The sequence below is a fragment of the Eleutherodactylus coqui genome, chromosome 6, assembly GCF_035609145.1.
Source record: "Eleutherodactylus coqui strain aEleCoq1 chromosome 6, aEleCoq1.hap1, whole genome shotgun sequence".
In the NCBI taxonomy this organism is placed as follows: domain Eukaryota; kingdom Metazoa; phylum Chordata; class Amphibia; order Anura; family Eleutherodactylidae; genus Eleutherodactylus; species Eleutherodactylus coqui.
In genome coordinates this window covers 181,714,496-181,731,892 of record NC_089842.1, presented here as the reverse complement: position 1 = coordinate 181,731,892, position 17,397 = coordinate 181,714,496, and the positions used below count along the sequence as shown (strand labels likewise).

Sequence of the window (17,397 nt, the reverse complement as noted above, 5' to 3'; positions counted from 1 at the left end):
CTTACACTGGACAACTGTTGGGTACAGATGCACCTGACAGCCGTCCCTGCGATCGCTCCTATGCTTTTACACAGGCGTGGTCTTCGCTCAGTGATTGAAGGCGGAGCGGGCTGGAGATCGTGCCTACCACTTGCCTCATTCACAGTAAACGGGCAGTACGTAGATGAGCGAATGTTTATGCACGCCAATTGTCTTTCTAGTTTTTTGTCTGCACGATTGGAATGACGAGCTAATTATTGTTTTATCGCTCAGATTGTGCAGACATTTACACTGAACGATTATTGTTGGATTCACACAATCCAGTAAGGATAATTGTCCGATGTACAAGGGCCCTCAGGCTGTATTCCCATGTTATGGCTGAGAACTGCACTAACATATGCTGTTCACGGCCACTTCCAGTTCCCAGTTAATGGCTAGGCATTTTTGAGCATAGATTGCGGTTTACCTGCTAAATTATGCAGCGATTAAGAGTTTACTAATGATGACCTGCCTTATAGGTCATCAATACCTCATCTGTTGCAGTCACCGCTCAGGACCCGGTTGTCCAACTGTTTGTAAAGGCTGCAGTGCTTGGAGGAGTTCCCCTTGACCTGTGCTGTACATTTCATATTGATGGTACCTGGTATGGCAGATCAATCCCATTCACTTGAAGGGGAAAGAGCGCCCTCAATGAGCCAGTGACTGGGGCCATGACGCTTAACTGATCACAGCAGTCTCTTCAATCAGCTGATTGATGACAATTCTAAGTGGCGAACCTCCACTAGTGAGATATTGATGACCTATCCTAAGGATGGCTCAACGGTATTGGAAGTCATGAAAAAATCCCTTCTTGGGGTTCTGTTTGTTAGCGGCTGCACTATTTTGCAGGTCAACTATTATCTGCAAAGCCTTGCAATCAGTGTAAAACCATGGCGAACAGCATGTCTGTGTAATTTCTGGCCTGTAGGGTGTATTCTTAGGGTACAGTCAGATCCTAATTCTTGTCCCCAGAATGACTTCTCCCACTACCATAAGATCCGTTTGACCCAAAATGGTCTCCTCTATACAGTATCATTTTTAGCAACTGCCGTATTTCCTCCTGTACCCTCTGCTTTTCGCGTTGTGTGTGCCATTTGCCGTGTAGTTGAAGTATGCTTTATTGAATGGTCCTCCTGGAAAGGTTAAGAATGACTCTCTTCCTTCCTCACTGTCATTTCAATGCTTAGTATCATGTTTCTGTATGTGAAGGTGCCCGCACTCACAAGGATTTTATTTTACTCCCGACTTTTTTTGAGTTCTTGCAAATATCTTGCTATATTATAATTCGTAGACCATTACAAATGTAGCCATGGTTCGAGTTAATATTTAATGGGTGCCTTAACTTTCTATGCTTTGATGTGCCTAGGGTCATATGCAATAATGTAAGGCATCCTATAAATACAGATTATGGCTCTGTTCGCACTGGTGTATCGGCTCATGTTAATAACTACTCCATGCGTCCTATGACGGATGAAGATGTTGGCCAGTAGAGCTCTTTATAATTGGGTCTCGTTGGATTCCCTCATGGTTTTAGTCATTTTGATGACAAGATTATAGTATTGCTGTTCTTTTTTGCTATGAAAAGTAAGCGGAACCAAAACTGACTGCATTTTAGAAACTGTTGGGTCCATCGTGCTGAACCGCCCCACTGTCATGGCTGTCATGGGCGTTTTTTGCACAGATTCTAAATGATCATATATTTAGGAAGCCTGTTTTATTTTGGCTTACGATCACTTTGTGACAGAGGGCACCTTCTTTAATATTAAACTTATTCCCATCTTGGAGTGAGATGACGGAGATTGGAATATCTGTCTGCAAGGGGATGACCAGAGGTGGTCTGGATTATGGAAGCATCCAAGCTGGCTGTGCTGCCCTGTTTCCATAGGTCCCATAGAAATGAATAGAAGTTGAGCGAACTGCTCGGAATAGTCAGCTAAGCTGTTTCTGTGGCTGACCACCTCTGGCCGCCATATACCGGCAGCTCTTCCTGTCCCAGCCATATTGTCGAAAATGGAAATAACTTTTTAACATGTGGTGGGAAAGTGCATTAATAGATGTCGTCCTCATTAGTAACACAAGTTCTCTGTTTTGTTGGGTTAATATGTTTAACCAGTCCTGTGCTCTTATTTTCTTCCCCCTCCAGGTAAATTCACCCCATCCCTCTATGAAACGGGTGGCTGTGACATGTCACTGGTGAACTTTGAGCCAGCTGCAAGAAGAACATCCAATAACCTCTGGTCAGTATTAGGATTTCAGTATGAAATACTTTTTTGTCTGTTTAGAGTGACCCTCCAGTCTCAGGTCAGAGTTTGTCCAGAAGGGCGTTATATTGCCTGGGTGCTGTTCTTTTTATCGTTCCACCTCTTCTTGGGGTCCCTCTTCATATGTTCAAAATGGCCGTGTTTGTTATAAGACTATCCGATGCACATGGAGCACTGGTGACGCATTAGTAGTCTAAAACCTTACACACTGCTCTGATTGGTCAGTGCTGCTCAAGTGAAGGTTGCTGGCCAATCGGGAAGCAGCATACAGTGTGCATCGAGTAATGACAGAAGCTCAATGACCATGTTGGACATACTAAGAGGGGCACTAGGAACAGGCTGATTGTTGGCAGAATCGCGAATAAGATGGCAGCAGGTAATATAACTTCCCCTGTGGTCCCTGGACACCTTTTTTTCCCCTGGGACTGGAGGGTCCCTTTAATCTTTTACGGAGATGCAGTTTTCACATTTTATTATATTATTGTGGACTCTGAATTTTTGCGCTCTCTGAGGGAAAAAAAACCTAGTAATGTCAGCCATTGACTATAATGGGCAGACTGTGCTACTTCTGAAAAAAAGCAGAAACGCCACGAGACAAACTGGTACGGCACTTTCTTTCCTAGTGTTCCTGACACTTTGCTCTCGACAATCTGCTTATTTCCTGCACAGTGTTTGGTATAATGACTGCCTGCGTTTCTCTAAATGTAAGAGCAATCTCTGTAGACATTAGGACAGCAGGGAATACTGGGAGATTTCAGCTCTTGCAGGGGGTATTCCAATCTGGGCCAAAGAGAGCTGAAATGGAAACACTGTTAGAAACGGCTAAGTGGGGCTAGGCTGTGCTGTTTTCGTAACTCCCATTGAGTTCTGTGGGAGTTAAAGGGCAATCTGTCATCTACTTTTAGCCATATAACCTGAGCTTATGGGCTGAAAGTGGGTGACCCGCTGGTTCCAGGGATGTGTTACAATTGCCTCCCCTGTTGTTCCCGCAGTGTGAGCTCTGAAAGCCGCCGCTCAGTGCATTGAGGGGTGCGCGAAGTAGTCAAATTCCAATTTTTATAATGGGAGGACTACTTGGCAGCGCCGCTCAATGTACTGCAGTGGTCGTTTCCAGCACTATCACTGGGGGAACGACTGAGGAGGCAAGTATAACACTTGCGTCACCTATTTTCAGCTCATAAGTTTAGCATATAGAACTCAAAGTAGGGTACAGCGTCTCTTTAAGGAAAGATAATCGTTCGGTTTAAAAGCGGGTAAATGACAATGACGAATGAGCCATTTGAACTCTGCTTGTTCAGGGTTTCACATAGGAAAGTAATTATTAGGAAATTGTAGTACCAGTGTTTCTGGTGGCGCATCTACATGCACGTCACAGACAGCACTACTACATACATTGTTCATCCCATACAACAGGAATCAGAAGCAGCTCAGCAATAGAAATGAAGGACCTGCGATGACGTCACCGTCACGCTCCGCTCCTGATTACATGACTGACTCTCATCCTGAGTAAATGACTTAAATGCTCCACCCCTGATCACATGATGGTGACATCATCAAAGGTCTTTTATCCCCCGTAAGGGAGGTACATGCTCCGCCCCTGATCACATGAATGTGATGTCAACACGGGTCCTGCATCCTCGTGCAGATTACGGGCAGACTAAAAAACAGACCCGGAGGCCTCAGCTGCTATGGAATACTATGGACAGTAGCCGTGTGCGTACAGGACCGTGGTGATTTCACAGTCGTGATCAGGCCTGTGTAAAAGGGCTATTAGCTGCAGCTTTCTGCCACAGTTTTAGAGGTGGAATCCACGTGGAGAAGTCTGCATTGGGCTTTGCCTTGTACACATACCCATACATATCTTAGCTGCATGCTTTGGCTCAAAATCTATGCGATTTCTTTGTTTTTTTTTTGGGGGGGGGGGGGGGGGGTTGTCCTGAAGGACTGATTTAAAATTCACAGCACATCCATTTATGATGATGATTTTCAGCATGAATTTCACTGCTTCAATTGAGGTGGTGAGATCATGTCAGAATCCACATGTACAACATCCAACTTGTGATGCCGCTCCATGCCAAAGTCAGCAGAGAATGTTCTACTGTGTAAAATCCGCTAGGTGTTGGCATACCTTCTATAGGATGGGAAAACACTTTAATTGTAATCATTGTAGTTTTCCAAGTTTCCATGCTAATGAAACTAATGAAGCAAATACAAATCTTTGTGTATTTCTTGTATGTATAGTAGAATAATGAAGTGACAATTTTTTCTAACAGTGACACAGATTCCCACGTATCAAGTTCTACCTCAGTTCGATTCTACCCACATGATCTAGTAAGATTATTTTCAGTTTCTTACTGTATTCCCTCCTTTTTATTATCCTTCCTTTAAACTGGTTTCCAGCTCTATTGCTCCACTTCATATATGATGCCACTTGTCCTATTGCTTGTATTTGCTTTTAGTTACAGTAGGGTAACCTTATGTATTGCTGTATATTGGTCCACATTGCTGTAACTGGACCTCTAGATCGTGCAAATTCGTAGACTGTCCAACATGGTCTCCCAGATAGTCCCATAAATTTTCTATTGGCGAAAAATATGGCGACTAGGTAGGCCACGAAGTGTGGCATTGTTGTGTGCGGCCGAGCATTATACTGCTGGAAAAATGCCTCTAGGAAGCCCTGTCATGAGAGGAACACATGTGGCTGCAGGATGTCCTGAACATATCGCTGGGCTGTCATTGTCCCTCATACCACTACTAGGGATGACCAACTGTTGTGTGCCATGGATGCCCAAATTATCACACCAGTAGTGGAGGAAGGGGCACTGCCACTCCACAGCAAAGGCAGGATTGAGGTGCTCACCCCTAGGTCTCCAGTCATGAACGTGGTCGTTCTCATCAGTGCCCAAACTAAACCTAGGTTAATCGCTGAAGAGAACCCTGTTCCACTCTGTAGTAGTCCACTTTTGTCTTTCACGACACCACTGCAAACAGAGGCAATGGTGGGTTGGTATCAAAGGCAGGATACGTAATAAATGCCACAAGACCAAATGTCCTTCAGTCAAGTGCCTGGAAATGGTACAGACACGGGCTGTAAAGATGGTGCCACTTGTTGCTCTATCGCAGACAGTGAAACATTTGGAGCTGCTCGTGCTTGTAGGATGATCTGACGATCTTCCTTTCCGGACGGTCTGGCGAAGGTGTCCAGACACCGTTGCCTTGTGTGCATGCCCATAAGCACCTACTGGTCCCAACACCTCCTAACAGTCTGTTCAGAGCAGCCGCCCTGGTGGTGGACATTTCGTCAATAGGACCATCCAGATTCTTGCATTTTAATAATGCTCCCCTCTCAAACTTTGTAAACTGGGCAAAATCTCTTTGACCGCATCGTGGAGGATTCTAGTGGTCAACAAGCTCTACACAAGAGGAAGAAGGTCACTGCACACAAGGAGCCTCTGGGAGCCTTTTATAGCCAAGAGTGGCATCACTTCTAGGACCTCAGGTGGCAAGACCATTCATCTAATCACACCACAACTCGAATTATTTACATATCTGACTGAGATGCAACTGCATGCCGAGTTTTGCAGCAGAACTACTACCCCTTCTAGGTGCTGGAATATTTTCTTTTTTTTTTTAACATTTTTTTTTAACAAAGTGTAGATTTATGTTTGCAAACATGGTTATTCTGAGCGCAAATTAGAACTAACAAATAGCGCATACATAATTTATATGGAATCATTTTATTCCTTTGTGCACTGTTAAATGGAAAATGCATTACCATGACAAAGCTTTATATGGTGTAATAAAACAGAAACTCTGAGCAGCTAGGCCACAAGATATATCCTTAAAGCTACAGCAAACATATCCTGCTGTATGACATCTCTGGGATCTTCTGCCTTTTATGAAGTTTTTTGAGTTTTGTTTGCTAAAAAGTGTCTCCCTCTAACGCTCTGGTAGCTCTCTCTCCCTCAGATTCGATTAAACCGGCTGCTGACTATAGACACAGACTTGCTAGAGCAGCCAGATATTGACCTAAGCCCTGACCTGCAGGACCAGATGCAGCCCCAGGAGCAGGCATCCCACAAAGTGAAACACTACTACCGCTTCTGGATTCTGCCCAAGCTCTGGGTTGGCATCAACTTTGACAGGTTGACACTCTTGGCCTTGTTTGACAGGTAAAGGCAGCACGTCTTGTATGTGTCAGTGTCTCTATTGACTTTTATCCTTTGTTTACTGTAAATGGTGGCTATAACGTTTGCAATATAATAAAAGTACTGAGAATTTAAAAATACTTCTCAATAGACTTTACTCTTAATCATTTTTTTGTACAAAATCGGAGTTGCTCAGTTAAATCAGAAATAAGTGTTGCTGAATTTCTTTTGCTCTTAGATTGCTTATTAAACAAGTAATTCTGATCTTTTGAATGTGTTTATTATAATTGGTATACTTTATATTAAAATTATGCTTTTACCAACACATACACAGCATAGCATGTGGTGGGGTACAGTTGTGCTGGGAGAAACTGAAGTGGGCGCAGCAGTACAGCCCCTTCATACTTTTAGCATCAGTGAGGTTGGCCGTCGCCAGTCATGACATGGGAGGGTTACCCCTTAATAGGCTGGAAAAAATGGCACCCAGCGTATCCTAAATTTATTTGCTCTTGGCAAACACTTGTACTACGTACTCCATGCCCTTATGGCTTAAACCAAAACCTGTAAGGCCTTTCTCACACAGGCATTTTGGTACATCATTTAGCGCTGCTTTTTCAGCACAGCGTTAAACGCTGTACAAAGCTCCCATTCATTTCAATGGGGCTGCTCACAGAAGGCTGAAAATGCAGCGTCTTCAACGCTGTGCTTTGACAGCTTTGCATGTTCTATTTTTGGCCGTTTTCAGCCCTGTGTTGCCCATTGAAATGAATGGGCAGCGGTTTCAGCGCTGCCCAAAACGCGGCACAACTTGGTACCGTGCTTTTGTCAGCGCTAATCGCCCTATCTACACTGCCTGAGTGTAAAAAAAAAATAAAAATCAATACTCGCGTAATAGGTGTCGCTGTTCCCGGTGGCGCTCTCAGGACTTGTCAACCAGCAGGGGAACTTTTTCTCTGGCGACGGGGACTCGAAATCCCTGCCTTCAATAAGAGATTGCTCTGATTTAGCTGAGTGACAGCCCACTCAGCCAATCACAGCCAGGGCTGGATACGTCCAATCACAGCTATTCATTCATAGAATGGCTGTGATTGGACGTATTCAGTGCTGGCTCTGATTGGCTCAGCCGCTGTCACTCAATGGCGCTTAGCCAATCAGAGCAATCGGCTGGCTTCACAAGGTCCAGTCAGTGGTGCCAGGGACAGCGACTTCACCAGCTAGGTGAGGATTGATTTATTTTCTTTCAGTTGTGCTGAAAACGCAGCCAAAACGCCTAGCATAATGCATGCCAGCGCTGCTGAAACCGGGCGGAATCTGCAGTAAATGCAGCGTTGAAAAACGCTGTGTTTCTGCAAATGCCTGTGTGAAGGGGGCCTAAGTGTTAGGGCTCACAAACGGGTGTATATAGCCCGTGTTTTTTTTTATGCGTGTAATTCATGGGACTAAAAGGCCACTAATTTCTATTGTGCCACTCACACCTGTAAAAAAATAAAAAATAAAAAAAAATCGTCCTGTTTTGGTGCTTATTCCATACCAATATAGGCTATGGAAATTTCTCAAATGCAGCAAATAAGCCCCCGTACATGTGTATTGTATTCACCTGTAAAATATGTGGGACACATACGCCCATGTGAGTGAGCCCTTAAGAACTTCCTGTTGATAAGCTGATTGCTGTTTGACCAAGGTGATTAGCTGTTAGTTGTGTCTAGAGTTAGCAGTATAATGGCCCTTTTGCATGAGATGACAGCTGGACAAATGACTGCATGAGCGCTGACGTCACCGCTAAGATCATTGGCACTCGTGCAGAGCGTTTACACTGACAGACTTCATGTGAAACGCTGAGTAGGGACCATTTACACTGAACAGCAAGACCGAGATCCAGCAATGGTTCTTGTGCTGACTGAAAGTCCGCTATAAGAACGTTTGAATGAATAGTGAGCAATTTTTTCCCCTTTCATTTACACTGCACAATTATCGCTCAAATGTGTGTGTTTGAACGCATTTTGAGCGATAATCTTCCTGTGTAAGATTGACACATCTATTGATGTCAACATGTGGTCATGCCCAACGCTTTAGAAGAGGAGCCACTTTTGGCAATGACTCTTCGCTCCAACTAATAGACTGCAAATTAAACTAACAGGTGTATCGGGATTATCCTGTATGAATAAAGAGTTAAATCTCCTTTATAACCAGGTAATGATTTCTGGCTACAACACTTTTCTACTCCCCTCCTCTTCCAATATTGCTTCAGTAGTTAGAACTTCTGTAGCCAGTTATATTCTGCAATTCTCTTTCAGGAATAGAGAGATCCTAGAAAATGTCCTGTCTATCATCCTTGCAATTCTCGTTGCCTTTTTGGGCTCCGTTCTTCTAACAGAAGGCTTCTTCAAAGATATCTGGGTCTTCCAGTTCTGTCTTGTTATTGCCAGCTGTCAATACTCCCTCCTCAAGGTGAGCCCATTACTGAGACTTTTTGTTGTGTTTTTAAATTGTTGAAGAATTCAAAACTTTTAGGCTGCGTCGCAGGGATCCGACCCGCGCCCCTGCAGTGACCAGTACGGCTCACCTGCAGTCTGCTCTGTGATGTGCCGGCCAGCCGCGCATGTGCAGAGCGGAGCGGGCGCGCCAGTAGTGACGTTTCTGTGCGGGCCTCTGCGAGACTCACACAGAAATAGGACATGCTGCAATGTGTATTCCACGCGTGTTTTCACGCTGAAAAATCGCGGCTGTGTGCATAGGATTGCCTTTTGTAACGCAATCCTATGAAGGTGGGCACGGGTGGAAATTCTGCGGGAAATCCCGCCACGGAATTTCCGCCCGTGTGCAGGGGGCCTTAAACTGATAAAACTGTCAGTTAACCTGCTTTCACATGTATATTTTGCGACTTCGGCGCTAGTTCTGTCACGGCTTTTGGACAATATTAATAAAAATTACAGTTTAAAAAATATATATAAAAATCAACGTCAAAGGTGTGCACAGCCTATAACCTCGGTTTGCAACTTTTGCGTAATAGAATCTTTGTTGACCAGTAGCTGCATGCAGGGGTCCTAAGAGCCAGAACTGCTGGTTGGGGAACACTACATGACAGGGTGGTTTTTAGACTGCTGAAAAACTTATTTTTCTTTTTTTGTTCTTCCAGAGTGTTCAACCTGACTCTTCTTCCCCTAGACATGTAAGTATTCATTTGTCAGAACAGACTTTGTCTATTAAAGCAATACAGTATATAATCTACATACAATTGTGTTTCAGGCTCTTATATGTAGCATAACAAAATAAAATGGGTTTTGGTTTTTCTCATGTCAGTATACATAATTGTTTTATTTCAGGGCCATAACCGTATCATAGCCTATAGTAGGCCTGTTTACTTCTGTGCCTGTTGTGGCCTTATTTGGTTACTGGACTATGGAAGCAAAAACCTGTCTGCCACCAAATACAAATTATATGGAATGGCCTTTACCAATCCTGTGCTCCTCATCTCAGCAAGGGACTTAGTCATTGGTAAGTGCGCTTTTGTATTGATGATTAGAGTATTGGGTTCTGTTCACACAGTGTAGGTATGGCGCAGCTTTTTACATGCAGTATTTTTTTTTGTAAACCAAAACTTGAATTGAGCACTTTGCAAATAGTACTATGTACCACATTTAACCCGTTCCAATCCAATGCCGTACCTCGTCCAACTTTCAGATTTCCCTGCATAACTCCAATGTTGAGCGAGGTCTAACAATATGCAGGACAGCAATGTGGGAGGCTGCTCTGCATAGTATGTTACACTATGCAGGACAGCTCTGCAATGTGGGAGGCTGTTCTGTATATGTGTGTTACACTAGGTAGGACAGCTCTGCGATGTGGAAGGCTGTTCTGTATATGTGTGTTACACTATGCAAGACAGCTCTGCGATGTGGGAGGCTGTTCTGCATATGTGTGTTACACTATGTAGGACAGCTCTGCGATGTGGGAGGCTGCTCTGCATATGTACCGTATATACCGGCGTATAAGGCGACGGGGCGTATAAGACGACCCCCCAACTTTCACCTTATACGCCGGGAATACAGCAGAGCAAAAAAAAAATCATTACTCACCTCCCCCGGCATTCTGCGGCGCTGCTGCAGGCTGTCGCTCCCTCCTGGTCCCCGGCAGAGCATTGCTTTCTGGATGCAGGGCTTGAAATCCCCGCCTCCAGAAAACACACGTGCCTTCAGCCAATCACAGCCATTCAATGATATCATTGAATGGCTGTGATTGGCTGACGGCGTGTGTTAGCTAATCACAGTATTAGCCTTCTGGAGGTGGGGATTTCAAGCCCTGCGTCCAGAAAGCAATGCTCTGCCGGGGACCAGGAGGGAGCGACAGCCTGCAGCAGCGCCGCAGAACGCCGGGGGAGGTGAGTAATGATTTATTTTTTCTTTGACACTTTCTTTTTTTATATTACCGGCGTATAAGACGACCCCCGACTTCAGAGCAGATTTTTCGGGGTTCAAAAGTCGTCTTATACGCCAGTATATACGGTATGTTACACTATGCAGGACAGCTCTGCGATGTGGAAGGCTGTTCTGTATATGTATGTTACACTAGGTAGGGCAGCTCTGCGATGTGGGAGGCTGTTCTGCATATGTGTGTTACACTATGTAGGACAGCTCTGCGATGTGGAAGGCTGTTCTGCATATGTGTGTTACACTATGTAGGACAGCTCTGCGATGTGGGAGGCTGCTCTACATAGGTGTGTACACTAGGTAGGACAGCTCTGCGATGTGGAAGGCTGTTCTGTATATGTGTGTTACACTATGTAGGACAGCTCTGCGATGTGGAAGGCTCTTCTGCATATGTGTGTTACACTAGGTAAGGCAGCTCTGCGATGTGGAAGGCTGTTCTGCATATGTGTGTTACACTATGTAGGACAGCTCTGCGATGTGGGAGGCTGCTCTGCATATGTGTGTTACACTATGCAGGACAGCATCCTGATGTTGCGCTGTCTTGCATAGTGTAATATACATATGCAGAATGCCCTCCGACATCACCGTCCTGCACAGTGTTAGAAACATACTATACACATTGATTGCAGTTATAGGATGCCATTGTGTGCCCCTGTATTCCAGAGATTGTTAATACAGTTGTGTACAGTCACCTGAGTACTGTATAAATGGTTATTAATATAGCAACATGTACAGTCTCTGCAACTGAACAGTAATTTGCAACATAAGAAAAGTGCATCCCTGTTGACAGATGATAAAAGATGTATAACTATTAGTGAAGCCAGTAGTTGTGAGATGCTTGCATGCATTTCATTTCTTAAGACAGACTTTTAATGTACAAGCGTCATTAACTTGAGTGGAAAGTTAAATCTGGTTTGTATGTACAATGCCTCATTCGCTTACTTGCTAAAACCGTTCCGTATAATCTGTTTCCTTAGGAGTGTCATTGATGGCATTTTTTTTAAGCACTTGTTGATGTGTATTTTTTCTTCTTCCACAGTGTTCACGCTCTGTTTCCCAGTTGTGTTTTTTATTGGTCTTCTGCCTCAGGTGAACACATTCGTTATGTACCTATGTGAACAAGTGGATATACATGTATTTGGTGGAAATGGTAAGTTCTGCATTCTGTGACCATTGCTAGCCTTTGTGTTATACAGTGTCGTAAACGTCACTTTTCTCCAGTTTTACAATTGACTTCATTGTTAGCTAATTGCAAATGAATACACATGACTCTTTCAATGGGCATTTTAGATATTTTCCCTCAAATCTGTTTCCAACACACATCCTGATGGACTTTAGGGTGGATGTCCGGGACTTTTACTGATCAATAGTTGATCAGCTGAGCGCTGGGTCACTTATCAATGCGGACAGCGCTGGAAGCTGAAAACTCTGTATATAAAACTAGATAACACATTTTATGCATTTTAATTACATATTATTTCTTTCTCCAAAGCAGAAATATGGTCTTGTATTTTATTCTCCTAGTGATGAGCTCAGTTATAGAATGATCCTACAGATTCAATATTTTGTTTTCCAGCTACCACCAGCCTGCTTGCAGCACTTTACAGCTTTATTCGTAGCATTGTGGCAGTAGCTTTACTCTATGGACTGTGTTATGGTGCTCTTAAGGTAGGTCATTACAAAGCCATTAGATTTGGCAGTCTGTTCATACTGTCAAGTGTATTGATGAATTTCATAGATTATGTCTTATTACATACAGTGAGAAATGAGGGCTAGGATCAACCCATGTAGCTAATCTGCATTGAAAGAATGTTTTGAGATCTGGAAGGCTTTTGCTTTAATCATATATTTCAGTAGGGCTCTATTTTGCAGTCATGAATTAGTGCTGTGATGGCACTTAGGGCTAATGCCCACAGATGCATTTCTGCCGCATTTCATGCGGTGCAAAACAGCGGTGTTATCCCACAGCTATTAGGTTCTATTAAACCTAATAGCTTCCTGCATTTCAATGTTCACGCTGTGGAATTTCGCAGCGTGAAAGAAATCGCAGCATGCTATAATGGCCGCAGGAAAACGTCCGGCTTTCATTGCAGTCCATGGAAGCTGTCCGTCATGCAATACTTCCACTGTGAGCACAGCGGAAGTATCACGTGATTACGCGTCACTGTAGGCAGTGTAATCGTCCACTGTCGGCGCGTCATGTGCTGTACAGCGCATGTGCGCCGGCTCGCCAGATGGGACTCGCGTGGCGGATGTGGATAGGTGAGTATGGGGGTCTTTGAGGGGGCGCATATTACTAAATTCCACACCACCACCTGTGTGATTTGCAACCTGATTGGTTGTTTGGGTTAGCTGATTCGCAGTGATTGGTTGTTTGGGTTGGCTGATTCACAGTGATTGGTTGTTTGGGTTGCCTCAATCGCACTGATTGATTGTTTGGGTTGGCTCGAGTAGAGGTTGTGTGGAATATAAAAATATGCTTGGGGGGGCGCTGTGTTGGACTCCACAGCGATATCCCGCTGGCGGAGTCCGCCACGGCCGTGGGCATGAGGCCTTAAAGGAGAGCTAACTTTTAAAACAACTTATGCTCCACTACTGGCTTCTGTTGGTCTCAAATTCTGTAATATACTTGGATTAAAAATGTTGCTTTACCACTGTAAATTGCATCTAAAGTGGTTCCACTACGGGTCTCCCTTTCAGCTCTTCTACAATTCTTGTTTTGTTGTTAGGTACAGAGTTTATATAGTAACAAGGACACAGGGATGTTTCCTAATCAACAGGGGAAGGAGCTATCTCTATACAGGGGTGCTCTTGTGCACTCGAAGGCTGCAGGCTGACAAATCTGCAGACGTTGACGAGGATCTCCTCAATATCTGCCTCTCCTGGGGGGTTGTACACACCCTGTATTGGGTTTATTCAGCCTTTGGCCAGAATGCCTGAATTGTCCTGGGAGAGCAGAGGAACAGGCATTCAGATACTGCCTCCCTGCTGATTGGACCACAGACTGCAAAGTAGCATGTGAAGTCAGGGCAAGGAAGTGAACTACTAGCAGAATGCTAGGCTTGCTACAGCCCTCTTGTATGAAAGTGGATTGCAAACAGCAGGGCAGCAGAAAAATGGGAAGACCACCTGAAAATCAGAACTTACAGACAGCTTGTCTAGCACTATAGAGGGGACCGTTTATTACTGGCATTAATAATTAGTTACTGCCGCTCTGTATTTTGAAAAGGCAGTTACATACTAGTCACTGATGGATTTTCGGTTTTGAAAGTCTGTTCTGCACCTGCTGAAGTGTGCATTACTACCTATGATGTACCCATTGCACCCGCAGATTAGTTTTGAGATGTATTTTCACGTGTCTTTATTACTGTAACTTGTATTCAGAGGGAGGGGTATACTCCTTTACAGAAATGACAATTTAATCCACTGCTTCAACTGTTAAGTGAACCTTTCGTAGTCCAATAATAGCTGGCATGTGTTCACATTTCTACACCTTGTCTATCGGTGTAATATTTTACCTGTTAACTTCCTGCAGTGTCTTTTTTTGCCTTCATTTACCACCTTTTGTCAGTTATATTTTCTTACGAGGTCTTTGAGCTTCTGCAGAATGTGCTCCCTACGTCACTAGTATAGGGGGTTTGGAATGTCACTGATGTGTTTTTCTCTTTAGGATCCCTGGGACGCCCCGCATGTTCCTGTATTGTTCTCCATTTTTTGTGGTGTGCTTGTGGCAGTTTCTTACCATCTCAGCAGGCAGAGCAGTGATCCCTCTGTCCTCATGTAAGTTAAAGAGCAGAAAATTTGTAATGATTACTGATTTACTTATGTTGTTAACTTTACATAGTGCACACATACTCGCCCTTCCGCACTTCCACCACCGCTGCAGTCTTGCTGGCTCTCTGGTATACGCTGGTCTTCACTACCGGGTGCAGGGAGCCATCTATGATCCCGACAAAAGGGCCATGTGACCGCTGCAGCCAATCACTAGCTCACATGACTCGGTGTGGGGTCGTTATCGATCTTCTCCTGGAAGTGAAGTTCAGCAGGGACTAGAGAGACTGCAGCGGCGTGGGAGTGCAGAAGAGAGAGTATGTAATCTGTTATCTTAATTCTCCAGGTGGAGTGAAGTTTTACAGATCATGTCCAAGGGGTTTTACCACCACAATTTAAATTTCTCAGTGGCTATATTCGCATTCAGGACCGCATGAGGCATGTTGCCCAGGGCCTGCTGGTTTTGTTTTTTGTCTTCTGCAGCTTACATTTAAGCTGTAGTTTGCGGCTGCATGTTTGTTTTCATCCCATGTAATGATCTAGATCTGGCCAGCGAGGGTCCTTTCCTAGCAATAGTAGCGCTGGCTTCTGTGTCAGCTACTTCCAACCTTACTGTGCAACACCAGCAGGAGTGTGTGTAATCCTACACGGCCGGCAGGACATGGTGATAAAGGATTTCGCCCCCCCCCCCCCCCCTTAAATCGATAGTACAAGTAAATAAAAGCCTAATTTTACAATTAATAAATATTCCCTTTCTTTCCACTGATCGCTCACTCTGAATTGACCACTACAATCCATACACAAGTTTGTACACTAAAAGCTGAGGTTTTACTTGCTGCCCATAGAGGTCTGTGGGGAGCGAGAAGGTAAAAAAAAAAGAAACAGACAGCTGTAGCTTCTATTGTCTTCTCACCCCTATATTGGATTTACAGCTACAGTGCTCAGTACTGCAGTATTATGTCCTCCATGCTAAAATCATATTGTAGTGGTGAAGACCATGCATTAAACAGGGTGAATGGATAACTGTTATATACAGATGTTTCAAGAAAACCTTTTCAGTATGACCAGAGGATTAGAATTCTGATCCACCTAGGTAGGAGACAAAAAGACAGATCACCATCAGACTTGCGCAAACTTATGTGGAGATTTCCTATTCATATATAGGATATGCAGTTAGGCATATTTATTAAAGGGGTTGTCTCGCGGCAGCAAGTGGGGTTATACACTTCTGTATGGCCATATTAATGCACTTTGTAATATACATCGTGCATTAAATATGAGCCATACAGAAGTTATTCACTTACCTGCTCCGTTGCTAGCGTCCCCGTCTCCATGGCTCCGTCTAATTTCGCTTTCTTCTGGTGTTTTTAGACGCGCTTGCGCTGTGCGGTCTTCTGCCTGGTGAATGGGGCCGCTCGTGCCGGAGAGCTGGTCCTCGTAGCTCCGCCCCGTCACGTGTGCCGATTCCAGCCAGTCAGGAGGCTGGAATCGGCAATGGACCGCACAGAGCCCACGGTGCACCATGGGACAAGACCCATATAATTTTTTTTTTTTTAAACACATCTCTTGGGTTTGTCCTGCGCCGAACGGGGGGCCTATGGAAAAAAAAAACAACATTTTGGCGCGAGACAACCCCTTTAAGGAACGGGACAAGGGTCTAGTTACCATTTATTTTTGGTAACCAATGATGAGTGTGTTCAATCCCTGCACTTACTAAGAAGGGGATTTTTACAGTAATTCACTCTTGTGTCCGTTGCACTGAAACCTGGATGTTGTGGTCAATACCTGGCTAATGATAAAGACACAGATTATATTTTTGTAAGTCTTTACTTAGTCTTCCTGTTCACATGTAGTATCTTGGCTTGTTTTAGTTCATTGGTGCAATCAAAACTTTTTCCAAACAATGAGGATAAAAATCCAGAGGACCCTCTGTCAGAAGTTAAAGACCCTCTGCCTGAGAAGCTAAGAAATTCTGTTGTAAGTCTATCTTATGAATTCTATCTTATTTGTCAAAGGTTTGTGCTCTATGATAGAAGTAAAGTACCTGAAGTAGTAATGACTCAAATGTGAAGCAGCTTTGTTCGGTTTCAGTACTTCACATATATATAGCTCTCACTCCACTTATTTGTCTCGGTCAGGCATCTATCAGGCGTTTGCAACATATTTTGTGGATTTGTCATAAATGTACTGGTTTGGACAATACCTTTTATCTGGTCTGCATGTTTTTTTCTTTATTCTGGTTTGTTTGTAAGTCTACTGAAAAACACAAAAAGATTTTCCAAAATACACAGTACTTTGCTCTTTTGTATAAAGTGTTTTTTTTATTTGCTATTTTATAGAATGAACGACTTCAGTCTGACCTTGTTGTCTGTGTGGTCATAGCAGTTCTCTATTTTGCAATTCACGTCAGCACTGTGTTTACAGCATTACAGGTAAAACATTAACACTGTCTTTGTACATACAAATAAGTTGTGTTCCATATACATGTTGCCGTGTGTGTGTGTGTGTGTGTATATATATAATATATATGTGTGTGTGTGTGTGTATATATATATATATATATTAGTGTGTGTATATATTTATTTATATTAATTATAGTGTGTGTATATATTTATTTATATTAATTATAGTGTGTGTATATATTTATTTATATTAATTATAGTGTGTGTATATATCAGTGTTGGAGTTATATTTTCATTTTTTTTAGAACCTCCATGTCTTACTTCCACTTAAAAAAGGGCGAAATATTTAAGCATACAGCGCTACTTCGTC

General features: G+C 43.6%; 1 protein-coding gene across 9 annotated transcripts in view; it reads left to right on the top strand.

Annotated features, from left to right (window-relative positions):
- The window catches only part of PCNX1 (pecanex 1), a 94,418-nt gene that overhangs the window by 45,573 nt on the left and 31,448 nt on the right, over positions 1 to 17,397 (top strand). For 7 of the 9 annotated variants that reach the window (XM_066608394.1, XM_066608393.1, XM_066608395.1 and 4 more), the window contains 11 exons: positions 2,162 to 2,255; positions 4,553 to 4,610; positions 6,234 to 6,451; positions 8,722 to 8,875; positions 9,564 to 9,596; positions 9,751 to 9,922; positions 11,894 to 12,004; positions 12,431 to 12,522; positions 14,525 to 14,634; positions 16,497 to 16,602; positions 16,965 to 17,057. In XM_066608394.1, coding sequence (XP_066464491.1) covers positions 2,162 to 2,255; positions 4,553 to 4,610; positions 6,234 to 6,451; positions 8,722 to 8,875; positions 9,564 to 9,596; positions 9,751 to 9,922; positions 11,894 to 12,004; positions 12,431 to 12,522; positions 14,525 to 14,634; positions 16,497 to 16,602; positions 16,965 to 17,057 — 1,241 coding nt within the window. The remainder of the gene's footprint in view (positions 1 to 2,161; positions 2,256 to 4,552; positions 4,611 to 6,233; positions 6,452 to 8,721; positions 8,876 to 9,563; positions 9,597 to 9,750; positions 9,923 to 11,893; positions 12,005 to 12,430; positions 12,523 to 14,524; positions 14,635 to 16,496; positions 16,603 to 16,964; positions 17,058 to 17,397) is intronic. The other 2 variants (XM_066608396.1, XM_066608390.1) reach the window with 1 other exon arrangement.